This window comes from Nomascus leucogenys, chromosome 19 (assembly GCF_006542625.1).
Source record: "Nomascus leucogenys isolate Asia chromosome 19, Asia_NLE_v1, whole genome shotgun sequence".
NCBI lineage: Eukaryota > Metazoa > Chordata > Mammalia > Primates > Hylobatidae > Nomascus > Nomascus leucogenys.
Genome location: NC_044399.1, coordinates 3,245,363 through 3,264,052, shown reverse-complemented (window position 1 = coordinate 3,264,052; position 18,690 = coordinate 3,245,363). Strand labels below are relative to the sequence as shown.

General features: G+C 52.4%; 1 protein-coding gene across 7 annotated transcripts in view; it reads right to left on the bottom strand.

The window, feature by feature from the left end:
• The window catches only part of COLEC11 (collectin subfamily member 11), a 47,602-nt gene extending 30,078 nt beyond the window's left edge, over window positions 1–17,524 (bottom strand). For 2 of the 7 annotated variants that reach the window (XM_030799647.1, XM_030799649.1), the window contains exons 1-2: window positions 17,180–17,524; window positions 7,732–7,887 (exon numbers count right to left, since the gene is read on the bottom strand). In XM_030799647.1, the coding sequence (XP_030655507.1) occupies window positions 7,732–7,887; window positions 17,180–17,258 (235 nt within the window). In that variant the 5' untranslated portion in view covers window positions 17,259–17,524. Of the gene's footprint in view, window positions 1–7,731; window positions 7,888–8,539; window positions 8,649–10,183; window positions 10,302–17,179 lie in introns of those variants that run through there. The other 5 variants (XM_004091325.3, XM_030799650.1, XM_030799648.1 and 2 more) reach the window with 4 other exon arrangements.
• Window positions 17,525–18,690: the final 1,166 nt, after the last annotated feature.

Below are 18,690 nucleotides of genomic sequence, written 5' to 3'. Positions count from 1 at the left end.
CCAGTATAATAAAATATATAAAACAACTCTATATATATAGAGAGAGTATATATACTCTAGTATAACTCTTGTTGTTTTATATATTTTATTATACTGGAACAGCTCGTGCCCTCGGTCTCTTGCCTTGGCACCTGGATGGCTTGCCGCCCACACACCTTGTCTTGGAGAGAGGCTCAGTTGAGATTACAGATCCCTCCACAAAATCCCCAAAGCTGATTATCTGGCCTCACAGAGGGGACATTCCATTTAAATCCAAGTAACAAAGAGAAAAGCACAGCGACGGCAGCGGGCCCATCCCCACATCACCCCCGTGCCCCAGCCCCAGCCCCGCAGGGCCACCTGCTGAAAAGCCTGTGGGCTGCCCCTGGGCTGACCCACGGTTCACACTCACATGCTGCTCTGAGGCTCCAGGTAGTTCTCAAGTTTGCTTTCCTATCTTGTAAGAAGAAAGGAGAAGTATTGACAGTTTAGCAAGAAATATCCACTAACAAGATAAACTCAGCATTAAGAATCCCCAGAGGTTTCAAGGGGCACCAGCATGGTGCAGAAGAAAGAACAGAGAAGACGGAACGGTGAAGCAGCTGGACGCTGACTGTGCAATCAGTGAACTCAGGTCCTCATGACATGGGAGAGGCCAGTCCGTGAACAACAGCGCACTGCAGCGGAAAGAGCCGAGCAGAGACGCTGTGCGGGAGCCACTCGGCAGAAAGGTCAGTCCCCAGTGGCCAAGGGTGAAGAGGCCTCGTGGAGCCAAGGGTGAGGAGGAAGCATTGTTCACAGGGCAGCACTAATAGGAAATGCAGGCTTTGTTTGTTTGTTTTGAAGTTATGAAGTTGAGAGTTGAAGGAAAAACTCACAAATGCCAATGCCTGTCTTACAGCAGTTCTGGAAAGAGAGGAACAAAACCTCCATGGCTGTGCAGATTTAGTAGCTGCCATTTCCCAGTACTAAGGAAAGCCATGAAAGAACTCTGTGAAAGGGTCTGCGGAGAACCACACAGGGAAAATCAGAGAAAAGTAACTCAGACATGACAGAGCGACACCGCAGAACACCAAGAATAAAGAGAAAATGCCGTCAGCTACCCAGGAGGGAAAAACAGTTTTAAAGACTGCATACCTGTGAATGAGAATCAGACTGACATAAGAATTCTCATTAGCAACACCGGACGCAAGAATAAAATGAGGCGATAACCTCAACAAAGGAGCCATAATTTAGACGGCAAGATCTGAAAAGTCCCTCTGAGGGGTGGTTCTCAGGCTGAGCTTCTGAGCAGGGGTAGCCAGGCATAGAGTAAGAAGTGTTCTGAGGACAGGGTCAGCAGGTGCACAGACAAGGGGGAAGGGCTGGAGGGGATGACGGGAAGCCAGGTGGTTGGGCAGAGCAAGCCACGAGCCTGAGGCAGCAGACAGCCCAGGGACTTCATGCCTGGAGCTCATGGGGATAACCTGACCACCCATGCCGCGGTCCAGGCCAACAGTGATCGTGGCTGAGATGAGGGCAGAAGAATGCTTCCTTCATAAAGCATTTCACGCCACCTACATGACAGCAGTCTGCTCTTTCTCCCACGGGCTGAAAGCTCTGAGAAGACACAGCTCCATCTCACCCAACCCTCGGTCCCTCAGAGCACCAGGAAGAAGGCGGGTGCTGCATCAGTACTCGTAAAGAATTAACACTAAGCAGGTCTGCCAGCTCTTCTCATACTGCTTAAGAAAGCTCCTGGAGTTTGTACATGGCATACTTATTTGCATAATAATTTCACCTCTCCCCCTGCGTGGGGCGGGCACTATGTCCACTCTACAGGTGAAGACACAGCGACAAGAATAAAGTGACATGTCCAAGCTGGGATGTGCTGGCACACCAGTGTGTCTTTACCACGCCTTGCTCAGGCTTCAAAACCTCAGAGCGAGACTCACTAACCAGCAGGACTACTCACCCTCATCTCCTCTCCTCCTAAAGAGAAAGCAGTAAGGACAGGTTTGTCATGACAGCTTCTGACCAACCTCCACCTGCATCCATCTGCCTGTCTCTAATCTGACTTTTAAAAACTGGTTGGCCAGGTGCAGTGGCTCATGCCTGTGATCCCCGGCACTTTGGGAGGCCAAGGCAGGAGGATCATTTAAAGGCAGGAGTTTGAGAACAGCCTGGGCAACATAGCAAGACCCCATCTCTACAAAAAAATTAGCAAGGGCTGGGCGTGGTGGCTCACACCTGTAATCCCAGAACTTTGGGAAGCCAAGGCGGGTGGATCACCTGAGGTCAAGAGTTCGAGACCAGCCTGGTCAACATGGGGAAACCCCGTCTCTACTAAAAATACAAAAATTAGCCAGGCATGTAGCGGATGCCTATAATCTCAGCTACTCTGGAGGCTGAGGCAGGAGAATCGCTTGAACCCAGGAGGCAGAGGTTGCAATGAGCCAAGATCACACTATTGCACTCCGGCCTGGGCAACAAGAGCAAAACTCCATTTCAAAAAAAAAAAAAAAATAGCAGGATGTGTTGCTGTGCACCTGTAGTCCCAGCCATTCAGGAAGCTGATGTGGGAGGAGCTCTTCGGCCCAGGAGTTGGAGGCTGCAGTTAGCTATAATTGCACCACTGCCCTCCAGCCTGAGTGACAGAGCAAGATCCTGTCTCCAAAAAAAAAAAAAAAAAAAAAAAAAAAAAAAAAAAAAATCAAAGAAAAGCAAAATAGTTCATAGTAACAACTGGAGGCACGGAAAGACCCTGAAAAGCACCACACATTTCACTGTGTCCCACAAACTCTCGTTACTAAAGCAGGAGAGAAAGAATAATAAGTCATTAAAAACAGCAAGACTTTCTAAAGAAGAGGATTTAACATAGGTTTTCTCTATATCTCTCAGCTAATCACAAAATCCACTTACACGCCATCTCCCAAGGGCTCTGCTTAATGGGCCTGTGTCTGTAGTTGTACAGGGCCAGGCGCATTTCAGACAGCGCTGGGCAGCAGGTACCCCAAATACCTCATGGCTGTGCCTGCAGTGTGGGGAACCCGAACCTGGAGTCAGAGACTGCTTTCCTCCCCGTGCAAAACCCAGCGTAAGCCCTCCCAGCCTGGTCCTCCTCAGCTCTGATGAGGATTGAACAAAATATGCCCTGGAAGACACCGTGCTGGTTGTCACGAGAAAAAGTATTTTAATCCCTGGTTCAGGACCAGCAGCGCTGAAGACCAGAGAGTACAGAGGCCCATCCACGGCGGGGCTGCCCTGGTTTCTCTGCGGTCCCCGTCGCCTCTGCCTTGTAGACTTGCCCTGTCCATGCATCTTAAGAACCAAGGCTGTTTTCAAGCACTGTTCACAGTTTGGCAGGGTTGTTTTTTGTTTTCCAGAGATGGGGTCTTACTATGTTGCCCTGGGTAGTCTCAAACTCCTGGGCTCAAGTCATCCTCCCACCTCGGCTTCCCAAAGTGCCGGGATCACAGGCGTGACCCGCTGCACCTGGCCAATTAGGCAAGGTTTGAAGTGTTCATTGTGCACTGGTCCCAGGGGTCATAAAGATGCACGTCCCTGCAGGTAATGACTGCAGAGCGGGGTTTCTATACACCTCCCCGCTCAACTCTCCATGCATTTTGTAATGTAGACCCAGCGAGCACAATGACATTTTTCCCACATCCTTTTCATTTTCAGGATGATTGACTACATAAAGTTCTAATGACAAGTTATTCTCTACCAGGAGAGGCTAACATTTCAACTGCTGGCTCACTTCCACCATCGTCACAACACAGCTCTCTCCTCGCTCAAAGAAACAAAACGTGGCTGGCATTTACTATTTGCTTGGCTTCCCCGCAAATCATGTACAAATCTACAAACAAAAATCTTTTACCTTGATTGCATTTGGGGTCATTTCCAACCCAGCTAGGAAGGCGCATGTCAGTTATTTTATTGAGAACCTAAGATACTTCGACATATTTATAGCCAGTTGAGGAAGATCGGTGGACAGTGCTTGACGGTCATGCCACCTGCTTAGAAGCTGAACAAACTCGCGTGCCAGCGACTTCACATCCCTGCTTGCCACAGCAAGTGCCACAGCACCCCAGGGCCATGGGAAGTCAGAGAGGAGAAAGCCAGGACCTCAGCCTGCCTGGTTTGTTCTACACAAGGGAGACGGCACAGACAGGCCGTCAGGTGCCAGAAGAGCAAACCTCCCACGGCTCATGTTATTCAGGCCCCATTACTGGTTTTATCAATGTTGTTTTAAAGAATGGCAGTAAATGATCTTAAAATTAATTTGATAGGCCAGGCGTGGTGGCTCACACCTGTAATCCCAGCACTTTGGGAGGCCGAAGCGGGTAGATTACCTGAGGTCAGGAGTTCGAGAACAGCCTGGACAACATGGTGAAACCCCGTCTCTACTAAAAATACAAAAATTACCAGGGCGTGATGGTGCATGCCTATAGTCCCAGCTGCTTGGGAGGCTGAGGCAGGAGAATCGCTTGAACCTGAGAGGCGGAGGTTGCAGTGAGCCAAGGTCGCATCATTGCACTCCAGCCTGGGCAACAAGAGAGAAACTCCATCTCAAAAAAATAAAAAATTAATTTGATAAAGCCTTCAAGAAGAACTATGACCTTTCATATTTCTGGGAAACACATTTGTTAATACAGATAAATGTTTTCTCACCTACAGCCATTTTTTTAACCATTAAAAAAAGACATTTTTCCCATTAAAAGAAGTTGTCATTCTCTCTAAATGTAAAGATAATATATTATTCTCTCTAAATGTAAAGATAATATATTATCATTATCTGGAATGGCAAATAAATGTCATCTCAAACACCACCAGCAGTCAGCAGCAGCCTGGCACGTGTGCCCAGGAAGATTCTTCAGCCAAATGTGGAGTTGGCAGAGGTTTCAGGATCCAAAACACAAGGGGTTGTGGGGGTTGGGGGGTGGTGCGTGCCGTGTTTCGCAGACCAGATGCCACTCCATGTCCGGGGCTGAACGGCGGGACTGTGAGGAGACAGGCCGTGGCTTCTTCATCCCAGCCCTGAGCCTGCCTGGTAGATTCTCAAAGGGCATTTGTCTAATGAATGAATGGTGACTGCGTGTGTGTCTGTTTCCTTAGAAGCTGGCACTGTGCTGCACGCTGCCTCTCCTCTTTGACCTCCAGCGACCCTGGGGTGCTCTGGCACATGCTGTGGCCGGCAGGGATGAAGTCTGCTGGCACACACCATTTTCTCTATTGAGTAACCCAATTCCTGACATGCTGGGTATCCTGAATCCTTTTAAACCGTTCCTTGCCCCTGGTGCTCGCCTCTCGCTTGCGGACTCGCGGGGCGTGTGCTGGACGGACACCTGACCTGCTCCCTGGTCGGGCTTGCTGCCTGCACAGGGTTAGTGCTTTGTAAGTCACTGTCCCAGAGCCGGGAGCAGGGGCTGGGTCCCCCGTCACTCTGTGCCCACTCCTGGTGCCACCACTGTATCCCCACAGAGCCCAAAGCTGGCATCGCCTTCCCAACCTCACGGACCAGGAGGCCGAGGCTTGGGAGGACAGGTGACCCGTCACGCAGCACGGCTGACCCACAGCACACTCAGACCTGCCCTACTTCCCAGCCTGCGAAGGTTGGGAAGGGACCCTACCCATGTGGGAAATGACAGCACATCCAGGGGACCCAGGACGTGAACGGCTAGGAAGGACCCTCCCAACAGCACCTGGGAAAAGCAGCATCCAGAAAGGACCCTGGAGCCCACTCCACGGCCCCCACCAGTGCGGGCCACAGACCTGGCAGGGCGCAGGGAAGAGAACGGTAGGGACTCAGAGGCACCCACCACATCGGGCAGGGACGTGACCTCCACAGCCAGAAGTCCAGCCCTCCACAGCCACGGTTTCGGACCTAAAGCTAGAGGTTCCACTCACAAACCCACACACGCCACCACAAAGTCAAGGCCAAAGGCACTTTCACCAACACTTCTAAGAAAGCCCTACGCGTCCAACAGTTTAAGTTGCTTCCAACAGAATTAAACATTTTCTAAAGCAGGCACATTTATCAGAATTAAAAGCACAAAGGCCACTGGGCTTGTCTGGGCTGCAGGACGGTCCACTTGGTTTCCAACACCGGGGTGAACATAGCCGGAAAAGAGACCCCGCCAGAGCTGCGCAGCCTGGCAGGGTGGCCCCGAGCTATCCGTACCCTGTGCCCCGGGAGAGGGCTGATCTTTTCATTTTGTCCAAGACGGGCCAGCAGGGTTTGTCTTTCGTGGTGACTGTTTTGATCATGGGTTTGAATCCACTTTTCTCTAATGTTTCAATAAAAAGAGCTGCAGACGCTCCACAAGAGAAGCTGAAGGTCCAAGCAGCCCGCGAGGGGATGAGGAGGGGGTGGACCTGATTCAGGTTGCAGAACGTCAATATGCCCCCCCAGTACCCACGTGACTCCCCCTCCCCATCCTCAGCACCCACGTGACTCCTCCTCCCCCTCCTCAACACCCACGTGACTCCCCCTCCTCAGCACCCACGTGACTCCCCTCTCTCCTCAGCACCCCCGTGATTCCCCCTCTCCCTCCTCAGCACCCACGTGACTCCCCCTCAGCACCCATGTGACTCCCCTCCCCCTCCTCAGCACCCACCTGACTCCCCCCCAGCACCCACGTGACTCCCCCTCCCTCCTCAGCACCCACGTGACTCCCCCCCCCAGCACCCACGTGACTCCCCCTCTCCCTCCTCAGCACCCAAGTGACTCCCCCACCCCCTCCTCAGCACCCACGTGACTCCCCCTCCTCAGCACCCACGTGACTCCCCTCCCCCTCCTCAGCACCCACGTGACCCCCCTCCTCAGCACCCACGTGACTCCCCTCTCCCTCCTCAGCACCCACGTGACTCCCCCTCCCCCTCCTCGGCACCCACGTGACTCCCCCTCTCCCTCCTTAGCACCCACATGACTCCCCCTCCCCCTCCTCGGCACCCACGTGACTCCCCTCAGCAGTGGCCTGGACTCTGCTGCCGCCAGTGCTGCCCCGGCCCTGCCACCTGACACTGGCACACACTCTGCTGTCCCTTCTTGGGTTCTGTAATTTTGAACAAGGGGCCCACATTTTCATTTCACGCCGGGATCCCCCAGGCTTGGTGTGGGGACCTGTTGCCTCTGCTTTGTAGAAGCTGGTGATTTTCTTACTTGAAGATGCTGCTGGGGAGGCTTCAGATACCACAGCCTCAGGGACTTTCTCACCCAGGCCTGACCTGCAGAACTCTCTCTATCCGGGAGATTACAGGGCAAAGCAACAAGAACAAAAAGTTTCTTTTTTTTTCCCCTAACCACTAGACTACCAGGGATTTTTTAATTTTTAAAATATAATATTAAGAGCTCTCAGGAAGCAACGTAGAAGCACACTTTGGGAACTTACACAAGTTGCAAATTTTCTCTGACCCTCAAATTTCCTTATCTGTAAAATGGTCCACATGAGATCATCTCATGGGGAGGATCACACGAGGCCATGTGTGCAGAGTCTGACGCAAAGCCAGGTGCCTTGCAGCAAGGTCCCCCTGGAGAGGGCTGAGTTGCAAATAAATTGCTATCTTCAGAATCAGGAATTCCATGGCCAAAGACAGTTTAGACATCATGTCGCCCAGCCCTTGATTTCCAGATGGGGAAACTGAGACCCAATGGGGTGAGCAGATTTGCTCGGGCTTTGTGCTTCTCTGTGGAACGGCCCAGTTGCATGGGAGTCTCTCAGCTGGCCTGGAGGCCACTGCCCAGCAGCCCAGAGTCCAGGGAGCAGTTACCTTTGAGGCCAGGGACGAGGATCTGCACAGAGCAGGCATCATCGCCAGCCGGCTGAGGATGTCCAGATGGCAGCAGTGACAGGAAGGCCAGGCTGATTAGAACGCCCACCAGGGCCAGATCCCCCCTCATCCTGAGCGCAGGCAGGACACCAACTCCTACACAGAGGAAGGAATAAACAGTGATGGGAACTGCAACAGCCAGGCAGCCAGTGACAGTGAGCAGGCCTCGGAGGAAAGGGGTGTAGCCCTCCTGGTGTCTGGAAGGGCTGTCTGGGCCCCCATGGCGGGTGCTCCTCACTCACTCAAGCACCAGTCATGAGCCTCCACTGAGAAGCTTCCACAGCAGCCCCAGGGTCAGCACCAGGCACCAAGTGCGTGCCAGCCCCGGTCAGTAAGCCTTGATTGAAGGCCTATGGCTCGCCCACCCCAAGGAGTTCCATCTGATCTCGGGGACAAACGATTCCTACACAGAGTGGAGTAGGGGTCTCCACACAGCATAGCCAGCCACAGACATGGAGCCTCTGCAGAGCTGGGCACAGTGGAGGGAGGCTGAGATACAGCTAAAGGAAACAGCCAAGGCGCCTGAGGAGCCCCAAGCTTAGCAGCTCCATTCACAGACAAGGAATCCACGCCCCACATCGCCTTAGGTGGCAGGAGACAGGCACCTGGACTTCCTCGGTGAGATCAGTAAGGAGAGAGGAGCCCCGGCCTTAGGAACCCAGGTGCCTGCGGAGGTGGGGGCCGAGCCCACAGGAAGAGGGGTGGCATGGACCTCTGACCATCCCAGGAGGGGCGGGTATATGCTGACCTCTTTGTTTCTTCATCGTGAAGGGCATTAAAACTTGGAAAACAAGGCCAGGCGCAGTGGCTCACACCTGTAATCCCAGCACTTTGGGAGGCCGAGGTGGGCAGATTACCTAAGGTCGGGAGTTCAAGACCAGCCTGGACAACATGGTGAAACCCCATATGTTCTAAAAATACAAAAATTAGCCAGGTGTGGTAGTGGGCACCTGTAATCCCAGCTACTTGGGAGGATGAGGCAGGAGAACTGCTTGAACCCAGGAGGCGGAGGTTGCAGTGACCTGAGATCATGCCACTACACTCCAGCCTGCATGACCGCGAGACTCCGTCCCCCCAAAAAATAAAATATAATAAATAAATAAAACTCGGAAAACAAAGAGGGCAATGGAAACTACTAAACTTGAAGGGAGAGGCCCAGGAAACAGAGGGAGAGGGACGGGAGGGGAGAGAGGGACAGGCCAGAAGAGCAGAGTGCAGACGGAAGCCCCGGAGCACAGCCGATAAAGAGCCATGGCGAGCTGGGACTGGGGCTCCGCAGAGCATCGATGCCACAAGAGCATCTGTCCATCCCAAAGGCCATGCTTCCGGATACTTCCCGGCAGCCTTTCGTTTGGTTAATCATTCGTTCAAAAACATCTGTGGATGCCGACCAAATGTCAGGCACAGCTCTAGGCGCCAGGAGTAGAGCAAAAACATTTATGTTTTTATTCCTACTGGAAGAGACAGACAGACAGACAGAGACAGACAAAGCAGGGGTAAGCGCCGTGGGGAAGAGTGAGGCAGAGTACGGTGGCCGGGACACATGCTGCTGTTTAGGATGGTTGCCAGGGAAGCCTCGCTGACAGGTGGGTGAGGGCAGCTCAGAGAAAGCCCTGAGGCAGTGCACGCTGGACAGTGCGGGGAGAGGTGGGCTGGCCTGGTGGGCACAGAGGAAGCAGAGAGCAGGAGACAGGAGCCGGCACCCAGAAGCTTTGGGGGTTGCTCTCTATGAGACAGAGGGTCTGGATCAGGGAGCGGCTTTACAAAAGGGTCACCCTGCTCTTGAGACGGGACTTAGAGGAACAGCAACAGAAGCAAGGAGACCAAGCAAGGGTAATCACAACAGCACAGTGGGCGAGGACGGCAGCTGGACCCCCACGCGTGGGTGGAGGTGATGACAGAGGTCTGGGATGCAGTCTGGCAGCAAAGCTGACAGGTTTTGCTGATCAGTTATGTGGGAAATGACAGAGAGAAGTCAAAGATTAAAGCTTTTGTTCTGAGCAGCCAGGTGAACAGTGCAGCCAGCTGCTGAGAAACAGAACTGAGGAGGTGAGGTGAAGTCAGGGGCTCAGGTTCAACTTTCCGAGTCTGAGACACCTATAGACTCCTGTGTGACCCGGTGGGTGGAGCAGTGGTTCGGTTTGCAAGGCTTGGGGGTCAGGGCACCCTGCATTTTCTCTCCCTCAATTCCAGGCCAGCTGGCCCTCTCAGGCACAAAATGAAGGTTACCTTAGCTGCTAGAGAAAGGCCATCTGTGGTGGGGGGATTCCCACATCAATAGCCCCATGAGAGCCCTGCTACAAAAGCCAGGGGAGGGTGGTCCGGACAGATCCCGAAAGCCAGGGCCCCATGGAGTCTACAGCGTCCCCGCCTCTGGCTGGAGAGAGGCCACCTTTACCACCTGACATCCTGCTGCACGAGGAGTTCTCCCAGAAATGTGTGGAGGTCAAGATGCCCAAGACAGCCCTGCAGCTTGAAGGGAAGTCATTTGAAATCCTTCTCCCAAATCTGAAAAAAGTCCCCGCTAATGGTAACAGACAAAAAGAAGTGGAGACGGCTAGCGTTACTGCCATGAACATTCCATGTTAAATGTCCATTTCCACTGAGGCAAGGGTTGATGGAGGGGCGGGGTGGGAAGGGAGAGAGGGTTAGAGTTAGGGCAGAGTCATAGCTTGGGCTTGTGGGTGGGAGAGCTTCACTTGCCGAAGATGACAAAACTTAAATCCTACCTCTGTGAAAACCTACAGACCTTAAAGCTGAAGCCGCCTCTCATCCCAGATGTCCAAGAATGGCTCGGGAAAAAAGGTACTATAAAGCTCAATGTCACGGTGGCTCACACCTGTAATCCCAGCACTTTGGAAGGCAGAGACCAGCAGATTGCTTGAGTCCAGGAGTTTGAGATCAGCCTGGGCAACATGGCTAAACCCCATCTCTACAGAAAATTAGCCAGGTGCAGTGACACGCACCTGTAGTCCCAGCTACCGGAGAGGCTGAAGGGGGAGCATCACCTGAGCCCGGGAGGTTGAGGCTGCAGAGAGCCGTGATCGCACCACTGCACCCCAACCTGGGCAGTCAGAGTGAGACCCCGTCTCAAAAAAAAAAAAAGAAAAAGAAAAAACAAAAAGCTCAAAGTTACAAAAAGTAAACCCATGAGCTTCAGCTACATCACGACGGCCTATGTAGTCGACACGCCGCCCTGTCCACAGAGACCCTACTCAAACCCCGGCTCCACTCCCACCACTCCGGGGCCCCCTGCCCTTGTGGGAAGGGTGGTGGAAAAGGGGGTTAATTCAGGAACTGCCCACACCCCTTTCTTCAAACATCCTGCAAGAATCCATGAGGAATCAGAAGTAGAGGTGACTTAACAAAGCATAGAAGTGGGAAGGCCAGGAGGAAAGTGGGGGCTCCCGGCTCTGCTGAGAAGGGGCATGGATGGGAGCATCCCGCCCCGTGCAGTGACGCAGCCATCATGGGGCCCGGCATTGTCCTGCTGAGGCTCTCATCATTATTAACATTTATGATGGAAAATGTCAGATACACACAAAACCAGTACTATGAACTTCCACGTACCCGTTGCCCAGCTTCAACAATTATTAATATCTCGAAGTGTCATTTTTGATGTCCACTTTCTAGTTCATTAGGAGTTAACGTGTGTATTCAACTACACGATGACGAGGTCTAACCACACAGCAGACACTGGTGAGCGCACCTGCCTCGCCAGCCCCGAAGCCCCAGCCCCACTCCCATCCACGCGCCCTCCCCTGGGGGACACCATCCCGAATGTGAACTTCTCCTCTGGCGGGGTTTAAGCAGCATTGCTACACATCATGCGTTCTTACACCATATTCTGTCACGTTTTGCTTGTTTTTGGTTTTGGGACAGGACTGGAGTGCAGTGGTGCCATCTTGGTTCACTGCAGCCTCAGTTTCCTGGGCTCAGGGGATCCTCCCACCTCAGCCTCCCTGGTAGCTGAGACTACAGGCATGTAGCACCATGCCTGGCCAATTTTTGTCTTTTTTGGAGAGATGGGTTCTCGCCATGTTGCCCAGGCTGGTCTCAAACTCCTGGGCCAAAGTGATCTGCTCGTCTCGGCCTCCCAAGGTGCTGGGATTACAGGCGTGAGCCACTGTGCCCAGCCTTGGTTGCTTTTTTTTTTTTTTTTTTGAGACAGAGTCTCACACTGTTGCCCAGGCTGGAGTGCAGTGGCGTGATCTCAGCTCACTGCAAGCTCCGTCTCCTGGATTCACGCCATTCTCCTGCCTCAGTTTTGCAAGTAGCTGGAACTACAGGTGCCCGCCACCACGCCTGGCTAATTTTGTGTATTTTTAGTAGAGAAGGGGTTTCACCGTGTTAGCCAGGATAGTCTCAATCTCCTGACCTCATGATCCACCCACCTCGGCCTCCCAAAGTGCTGGGATTATAAGCATGAGCCACCGTGCCCGGCCACTTTTGAGTTTTAGAAGCTATCACAGCACAGTATCCATAGTCCTCAGTGTCTTTATAGCCAACTGTATGTAGTTGTAGCTTATGGATTATCTAATCTTATTAAGGCAGACTGCATGCCACTGACGAGTGCTGGGAGAGGAAAGGCACAGCTGGTGGCGTGGAGCTCACCCTCATGACTGTGGGGCCCGTAGGCCAGTGCTTGCCTCCCTGGGCCATGGCACTGCTCAGAGACCTCCCAGGAGTTGGCATCCTGAGGGCAGTGGGTGAGGGACAGCTACAAATCCGCTGAACCACTTACCAGCACCTTGGCCACACCACATGCCCTTTGCGAGCCCCTGCCCTTCTCTTAATATGGAAATAGGCTGTTTGAAGGGATAACAGAGGTAATTAATGCGTGTGGCACCGTGACCCAGTGTGGCATATAGCGAATGCTCACCAAATGGCAGCTCCTGATCCTACTGTGATCACATGCGTGGGCTCCCAGTCCAGGGAAAGGGCTAGAAGCCAGGGTTCCTCATCTGAGAATGCCTGTCCCCCGCAGAGTGCCTCTGCGTCAGTCAATGCTCCCACAGAATGGGTACAGGGAAACCCGCTTCCATTCAGTGCCATCCTGCAGCGTGGGTCATCATGCACCAAATGAAGACCTGGCTTCTTCCTGCAGAGCCCCTTGCAGAAATGACTTTGTAAAGGACAGGGGTGCAGAATGTCCACTGGGTTGGAGGAAAATAACTCCCATACACTGCACAGAGATCAGCACCATCACGCACTCGTCACAGATGAGGAAGCCAAAGAAAAGAAAAATGAAGAACATTGCCCAGCATCGCGCAACCAGTGTGTGGCGAGGGTGGGACTGGAATCCAGGGCTGCCCAGCATCACGCAACCAGCATGTGGCGACAGTGGGACTGGAATCCAGGGCTGCCCAGCACTGTTGGCTGCTTTCCTCTTTCTGCCCAACTACCCTCTCCCCATTCATCAAAGGAAGGGCTCACCTTCCTCCTTCAGTCGTGATGTAAGGGATTTTTAAAAATAGGTTTTTGATGGAGAGAACAAGGAGCCAATATACATTGTATACCAAATTTGGACACATACCTGATTTAATTCCCAAAACAACCTGGTACATTATTACAGTTCCTCACGCTAAAGCCAATGCAATATGGAGAGTTGAACAATCGGCGCCAACTCCACCACCAGGCCATGCAGCTGCGCACTCCGCCTCCAGCCGCCTCTCCACACCCCACACCCACTGCCCGCCTCCAGCCTCCTCTCCACACCCCACACCCACTGCCCGCCTCCAGCCTCCTCTCCACACCCCACACCCACTGCCCGCCTCCAGCCTCCTCTCCACACCCCCGCACACATAGTCTGCCTCCAGCCTCCTCTCCACACCCCGCACCCGCTGCCTGCCTCCAGCCTCCCTCCCCCCCCCCCCCCCCCCCCCCCCCCCCCCCCCCCCCCCCCCCCCCCCCCTCCAGCCTCCTCTCCGCACCCCGCACCCACTGCCCACCTCCAGCCTCCTCTCCACACCCCGCACCACAGCCGCCTCAGCCTCCTCTCCACACCCTCACCCACGGCCCGCCTGCAGCCTCCTCTCCACACCCCGCACACACAGTCTGCCTCCAGCCTCCTCTCCACACCCTCACCCATGGCCTGCCTGCAGCCTCCTCTCCACACCCCGCACCCGCTGCCTCTGCCCACACCCTTCTCCCCTGCGCTCACGTGGATATTAGAACAATAAGGGCAACTGAAAAGCGGAAACCCAGGACCCCAGCAGCTGACTTCACTTCTCCCACCTTCCTTGTTCCCTGCAGGCTTGGGTCCACGTGCGAGTGATCTGTGCAAACTACAGCTTCGTAAAGGTCTCTGGGCACGCAGAAGCCTGCATATTAGCAGGCACCAAACCGAGTGAACAAATGAATGAGTAAATAAAGGAGCAAACAACAGAATGAAAGTTCACAATTGCATCACAAATAGAGCCTTCTGCTCTTCTCCTCGTGGTGTTTCCATGTTTCCAAATCTTTATTATATCTAATGTCTATGCAGTATTTCCAGGGCAGGCAGTCTGCAGACATGGGTTACTGCCCTGCTGTCATTGTCCTGAAATTCCTAATAATGTTGAAATGGGCCAAACACAGTGGCTCACGTTTGTAATCCCACCACTTTGGGAGGCCGAGGCGGGTGGATCACCTGAGGTCAGGAGTTCAAGACCAGCCTGGCCAACATGGTGAAACCCCATCTCTGCTAAAAATACAAAAGTTAGCCGGGCGTGGTGGCGGGTGCCTGGAATTCCAGCTACTCGGGAGGCTGAGGCAGGAGAATCGCTTGAACCCGGGAGGTGGAGGTTGCAGTGAGCCGAGATCACACCACTGCCCTCTAGCCTGAGCGATAGAGTGACAGTCTCAAAAAAATGAAATAAATAAAATAAAATTAAAATTAAAAAATACAAAAATAATGTCAAAACAAGGGGCACCACAAGGTTTGTAGCCAGACGTGCTGGTCCACTGGGCTCATAGCCATAGTCTCCCTGGCTGCTGCCTGAGCAGCAGTATTTTGGCTCCTTCTGATATGTGGCTTCTGAAAGCAGTAATAAACTCTTGCTCCCCACCCACTCAGTGCGCAAGTCGAACCTCACTTCTCAGTGTTTGTTGGATGCAAACTGGGTTTAGATTTTCTTTTTTTTTAATGTCTCAGGAATCAAAGGCTGACATGGGAATTTCCTCTCTAGCTAGAAATGATTCTGTTCAGGTATAACCAGGTGTTCAGCAAGGCTTTTACTGCCCTCACTCCGCAGATGTCCCAAGAGTGGCTTCAACAAAGATCAGCCTCCATCTCCCAAGAAAAGGGGTGAGTAGTGAGCAGAGAAACCCAGAGCAGCCCGGGGGGATTTCTCGTGCCTTCACTCACTCCACTAACTCACTGACCCGGGAGCAGCCCAGGAGGGATTTCTCGTGCCTTCATTCCATTCATTCACTGACCCCGGAGCAGCCCAGGCGGGATTTCTCATGCCTTCCCTCACGTCACTCATCCACTAATCCCTGGAGCAGCCCAGGCCGGCATTTCTCATGCCTTCACTCACTCCACTCATTCACTGACCCCGCTGCCCATTCACAGAGTTTCTGTCCACTTTCCTGCGACAGGTCCTATCTAGGCCTGTGGGCACAGAGGAGGCACAGGCCCTGCATCGGGGCACTCTCAGACGCACAGCAGGAACCAGGGCAGGTAGGCACAGGGTGAGGGCACCCAGGCCCCCGAAGGAGTCTGCTTCCTAGAGGTCTCGCCCTCTGACTGCCTTCTTAGAAGAGGAATTCCATTTTGTAAACGGAGAAGCCACAGCTACCCCCAGGACCTCTTTAAGAACAACATCCTTACCTCCCAGCCAGGGCCCAAGACGGTTAGGGCCCTCCCATCAATGGAAGGGGCAGACTTGACAAGCAGGGGAGAGGAAACAATGGGGCCAGGCCCGGTGGCTCATGCCTATAATCCTAGCACTTTGGGAGGCCAAGGTGGGCAGATCAACTGGTTAGGAGTTTGAGACCAGCCTGGCCAATATGGTGAAACCCCCTCTCCACTAAAAAATACAAAAATTAGCTGGGCGCCGTGATGCACACCTGTAGTCCCAGCTACTCAGGAGGCTGAGGCGGGATAATCGCTTGAACTTGGGAGGCGGAGGTTGCAGTGAGCCAAGATGGTGCCATTGCACTCCAGCCTGGGTGACACAGCCAGACTCCAACTCAAAAAAAAAAAAAAAAAATGAATGAAATAGACAATGAGAAAAAATCATGGCTTCAGTTGCCAAACATGCTATTCTGCTTTTTCATTAAGTATTTACAGCAATGCCCAGCATCTTACAGGCACCGCAAATGCCTCCTGAGAACCACATACCTGAAGCATGAGGAGGCTCCTCTCACTGGCGGCTGCCCCAACCCTGCCTTACCGTTTCCCTCCCTACAGTGACAGGGCACCTTCTGGGGCGGCTTGGATTCCACCCCACAACAGCACACGCTCCTCTGAGCTTCTTACCAAGAGCACAGAGTAAGAAGGGACCTCTCCCCTCTTTTCTTCCCCCAGCAGTCAGCACATTACCGGGGTGCTCTCTTCTCCGGCACATGGATTTTTCAAAATTGTAAACAAAATCGAACAGCTGTGAAAGATTGGGGCAGTGCTCTCCTACCACAGGCAAAGTGCTTCTCATCAAACCAAAATTCCAGCTATGCACGTGCGATGGCTTTAAACGTTCATCTTTAAATTGAGAAGGACCACATCACCTCAGCTCTAAAAAGACCGCCAGTTCCTAGCGCAAGGCATCCAGGTAGGAGGCAGCGGCCCTAGGAAACTTTCCTCCTTTCCACTTCTGGAGACAAGATGACCCCACGTGGTTTTAGACGACCCCATCTGAACTCAAAGTCTCTCCCTTGAAAGTTGCCAATGCAAGGCCCACCTTTCCCCCAGCTCTCTGATCCCCGTTCCTGAGCCCAACACAGAGCCGCTGGTCCCTGGGAGCAGTCGTGGCTGCTGTCCGCCTGGCCCCTCAGACGCTGCTCAGCTCAGAAACAATCTTCAGGTTGTGCGACCAGGTACTGCAGTGCGGTTTGGAATTAGCAAAGACTGTTTCGCCCTCTGGGCCTTGGGCCGTTTGAAATCTGCCACCCAAGAGGGTGACTTCATCAGCCAGCAACTCTCATGGGTCTGAACCCATCTCATCAATAGAATTAGTTCATGACGAATTTCCGCCATGAACTAATCAAACTTTGGAACTCTGGTGCCAGATTTATTGAGACTCAATCTTTTGCCTGGATCTAGGGACAGATTCCCATCCTCCTCGCTCAGCCGGAGCCCACCTCGCGCCCCCACCTCGCGCCCCGTTTGGAACCCTGCCTGCCTCCCCTCTCCACTGTCTTAGCCGCCGTCAAACCCTCAGGGGCAGCCCGGGGCAGCGTCTCCTACCTGAGCACGCGCGAGGCGGACGGGGCGTCCTGCCCTGCCCGTCGCTGGCCGGCGAGGACACTGCCCCCAGGCGCCTCATGGCTGCTATTTAGAGAGGCGGCCGCAGTCCCAGGCGCAGGGAGAAGCCTCGGCCTGGGCCATCAGACAGCCCAGCAAATCAGGCCGCCCGGCCGCAGCGTTATCTCGGGCAGCTTCCTGTCTGCGCTGCGCCCACCGTCCTGCATGGGGAGTGTGGGAACGCCTGGAACTCCCTGAGGCCGGCTTTGGGGTGGGGGGCAGGACCCTCCCCCCGGAGATGCCCCTGCTAACTCTCCAACCCCAACACCCCAATTTTGTTTCTTCTTTGGCTTTCTCTTCTTTCTTTTTGTTTTTTGAAAAAATAAGCATGACTACTGAGGACATTCAGAAGAGCATAAAGAGGAGGGACGCTCATCACCTGGCTCCAATCAGACAGAAACCAGGGCAGCTGACTGATCTCCTTTCCTTTGTTCATATGGGATTTCGCTTCAAAAGTCAGCAAGAGCTTGACCACGGCCTGTGGAGACCTGGCCACACGTGAGTCCCGAAACTCACTCCACGCATTTAAGTTTCATTTAAAGGCAAGTTTCATTTAATGCCAGAAACAAATCTTAGTCAGGGGCTAGACAGACCCAGCTTCTGTGCAGCCTGAATCTTGCATGTTTTGGGGAATAGAGGAACATTCTTTAAGAAAAAGATACATATAAAATTACAATCGTAAGAAGCTAGGATCAAAAGTGAATATTTATTTAGACTCAAAAATCATAAAATAAAAATGTAACAACAGACGAATTTCATACACATAATAAAATTCAGGAAAAATAACGGATTATTTAAAACGTATTATTGAAGTTATACATAAATTTGACAACTTAGACAAAATGAACCACTTCTTGAAAACACAAACTACAACATGCCCAGCATGAAACAGATAATTCAACAGCCCTATACCAAGGAAGAGAATTGAACTTGCAATTTAAACACTCCCCAGAAAGACATTTCAGGGCCAGATGGTTTCACAGGAGAGTCTACAAAACGTTTAAAGAAAAATTAACACCAATTCTACACATCCTCTTCCAGAAAATAGAAGAGGAGGGAATATTTACCAATTCATTTGATAAAGTTGATTATTACCCTGATACCAAAACCAGACAAAGCACAAAAAAACTATAGACCAATAACCCTCATGAATATAGATGAGAAAATCCTTAATAAAATATTAACAGACAGAATTCAGCAATATAGAAAAAGATTTATCAACTATGACCAAATGGGGTTTCATCCAGGAATGTGAGGCTATGTCAATATTCAAAGCTCCTTTGATAAAAACCCATTAACAAGCTAACAAAGAAAATCAAATGAATATGTCAATTTATATAGAAACAGCATTTGGCATAAACCAACACCTTTCATGATAAAAACTCTCAGAAAAATAGGTGCAGGGGACCTTCCTCAACTTGATAAAGAGCATCTTTTAGGCCCGGCGCAGTGGC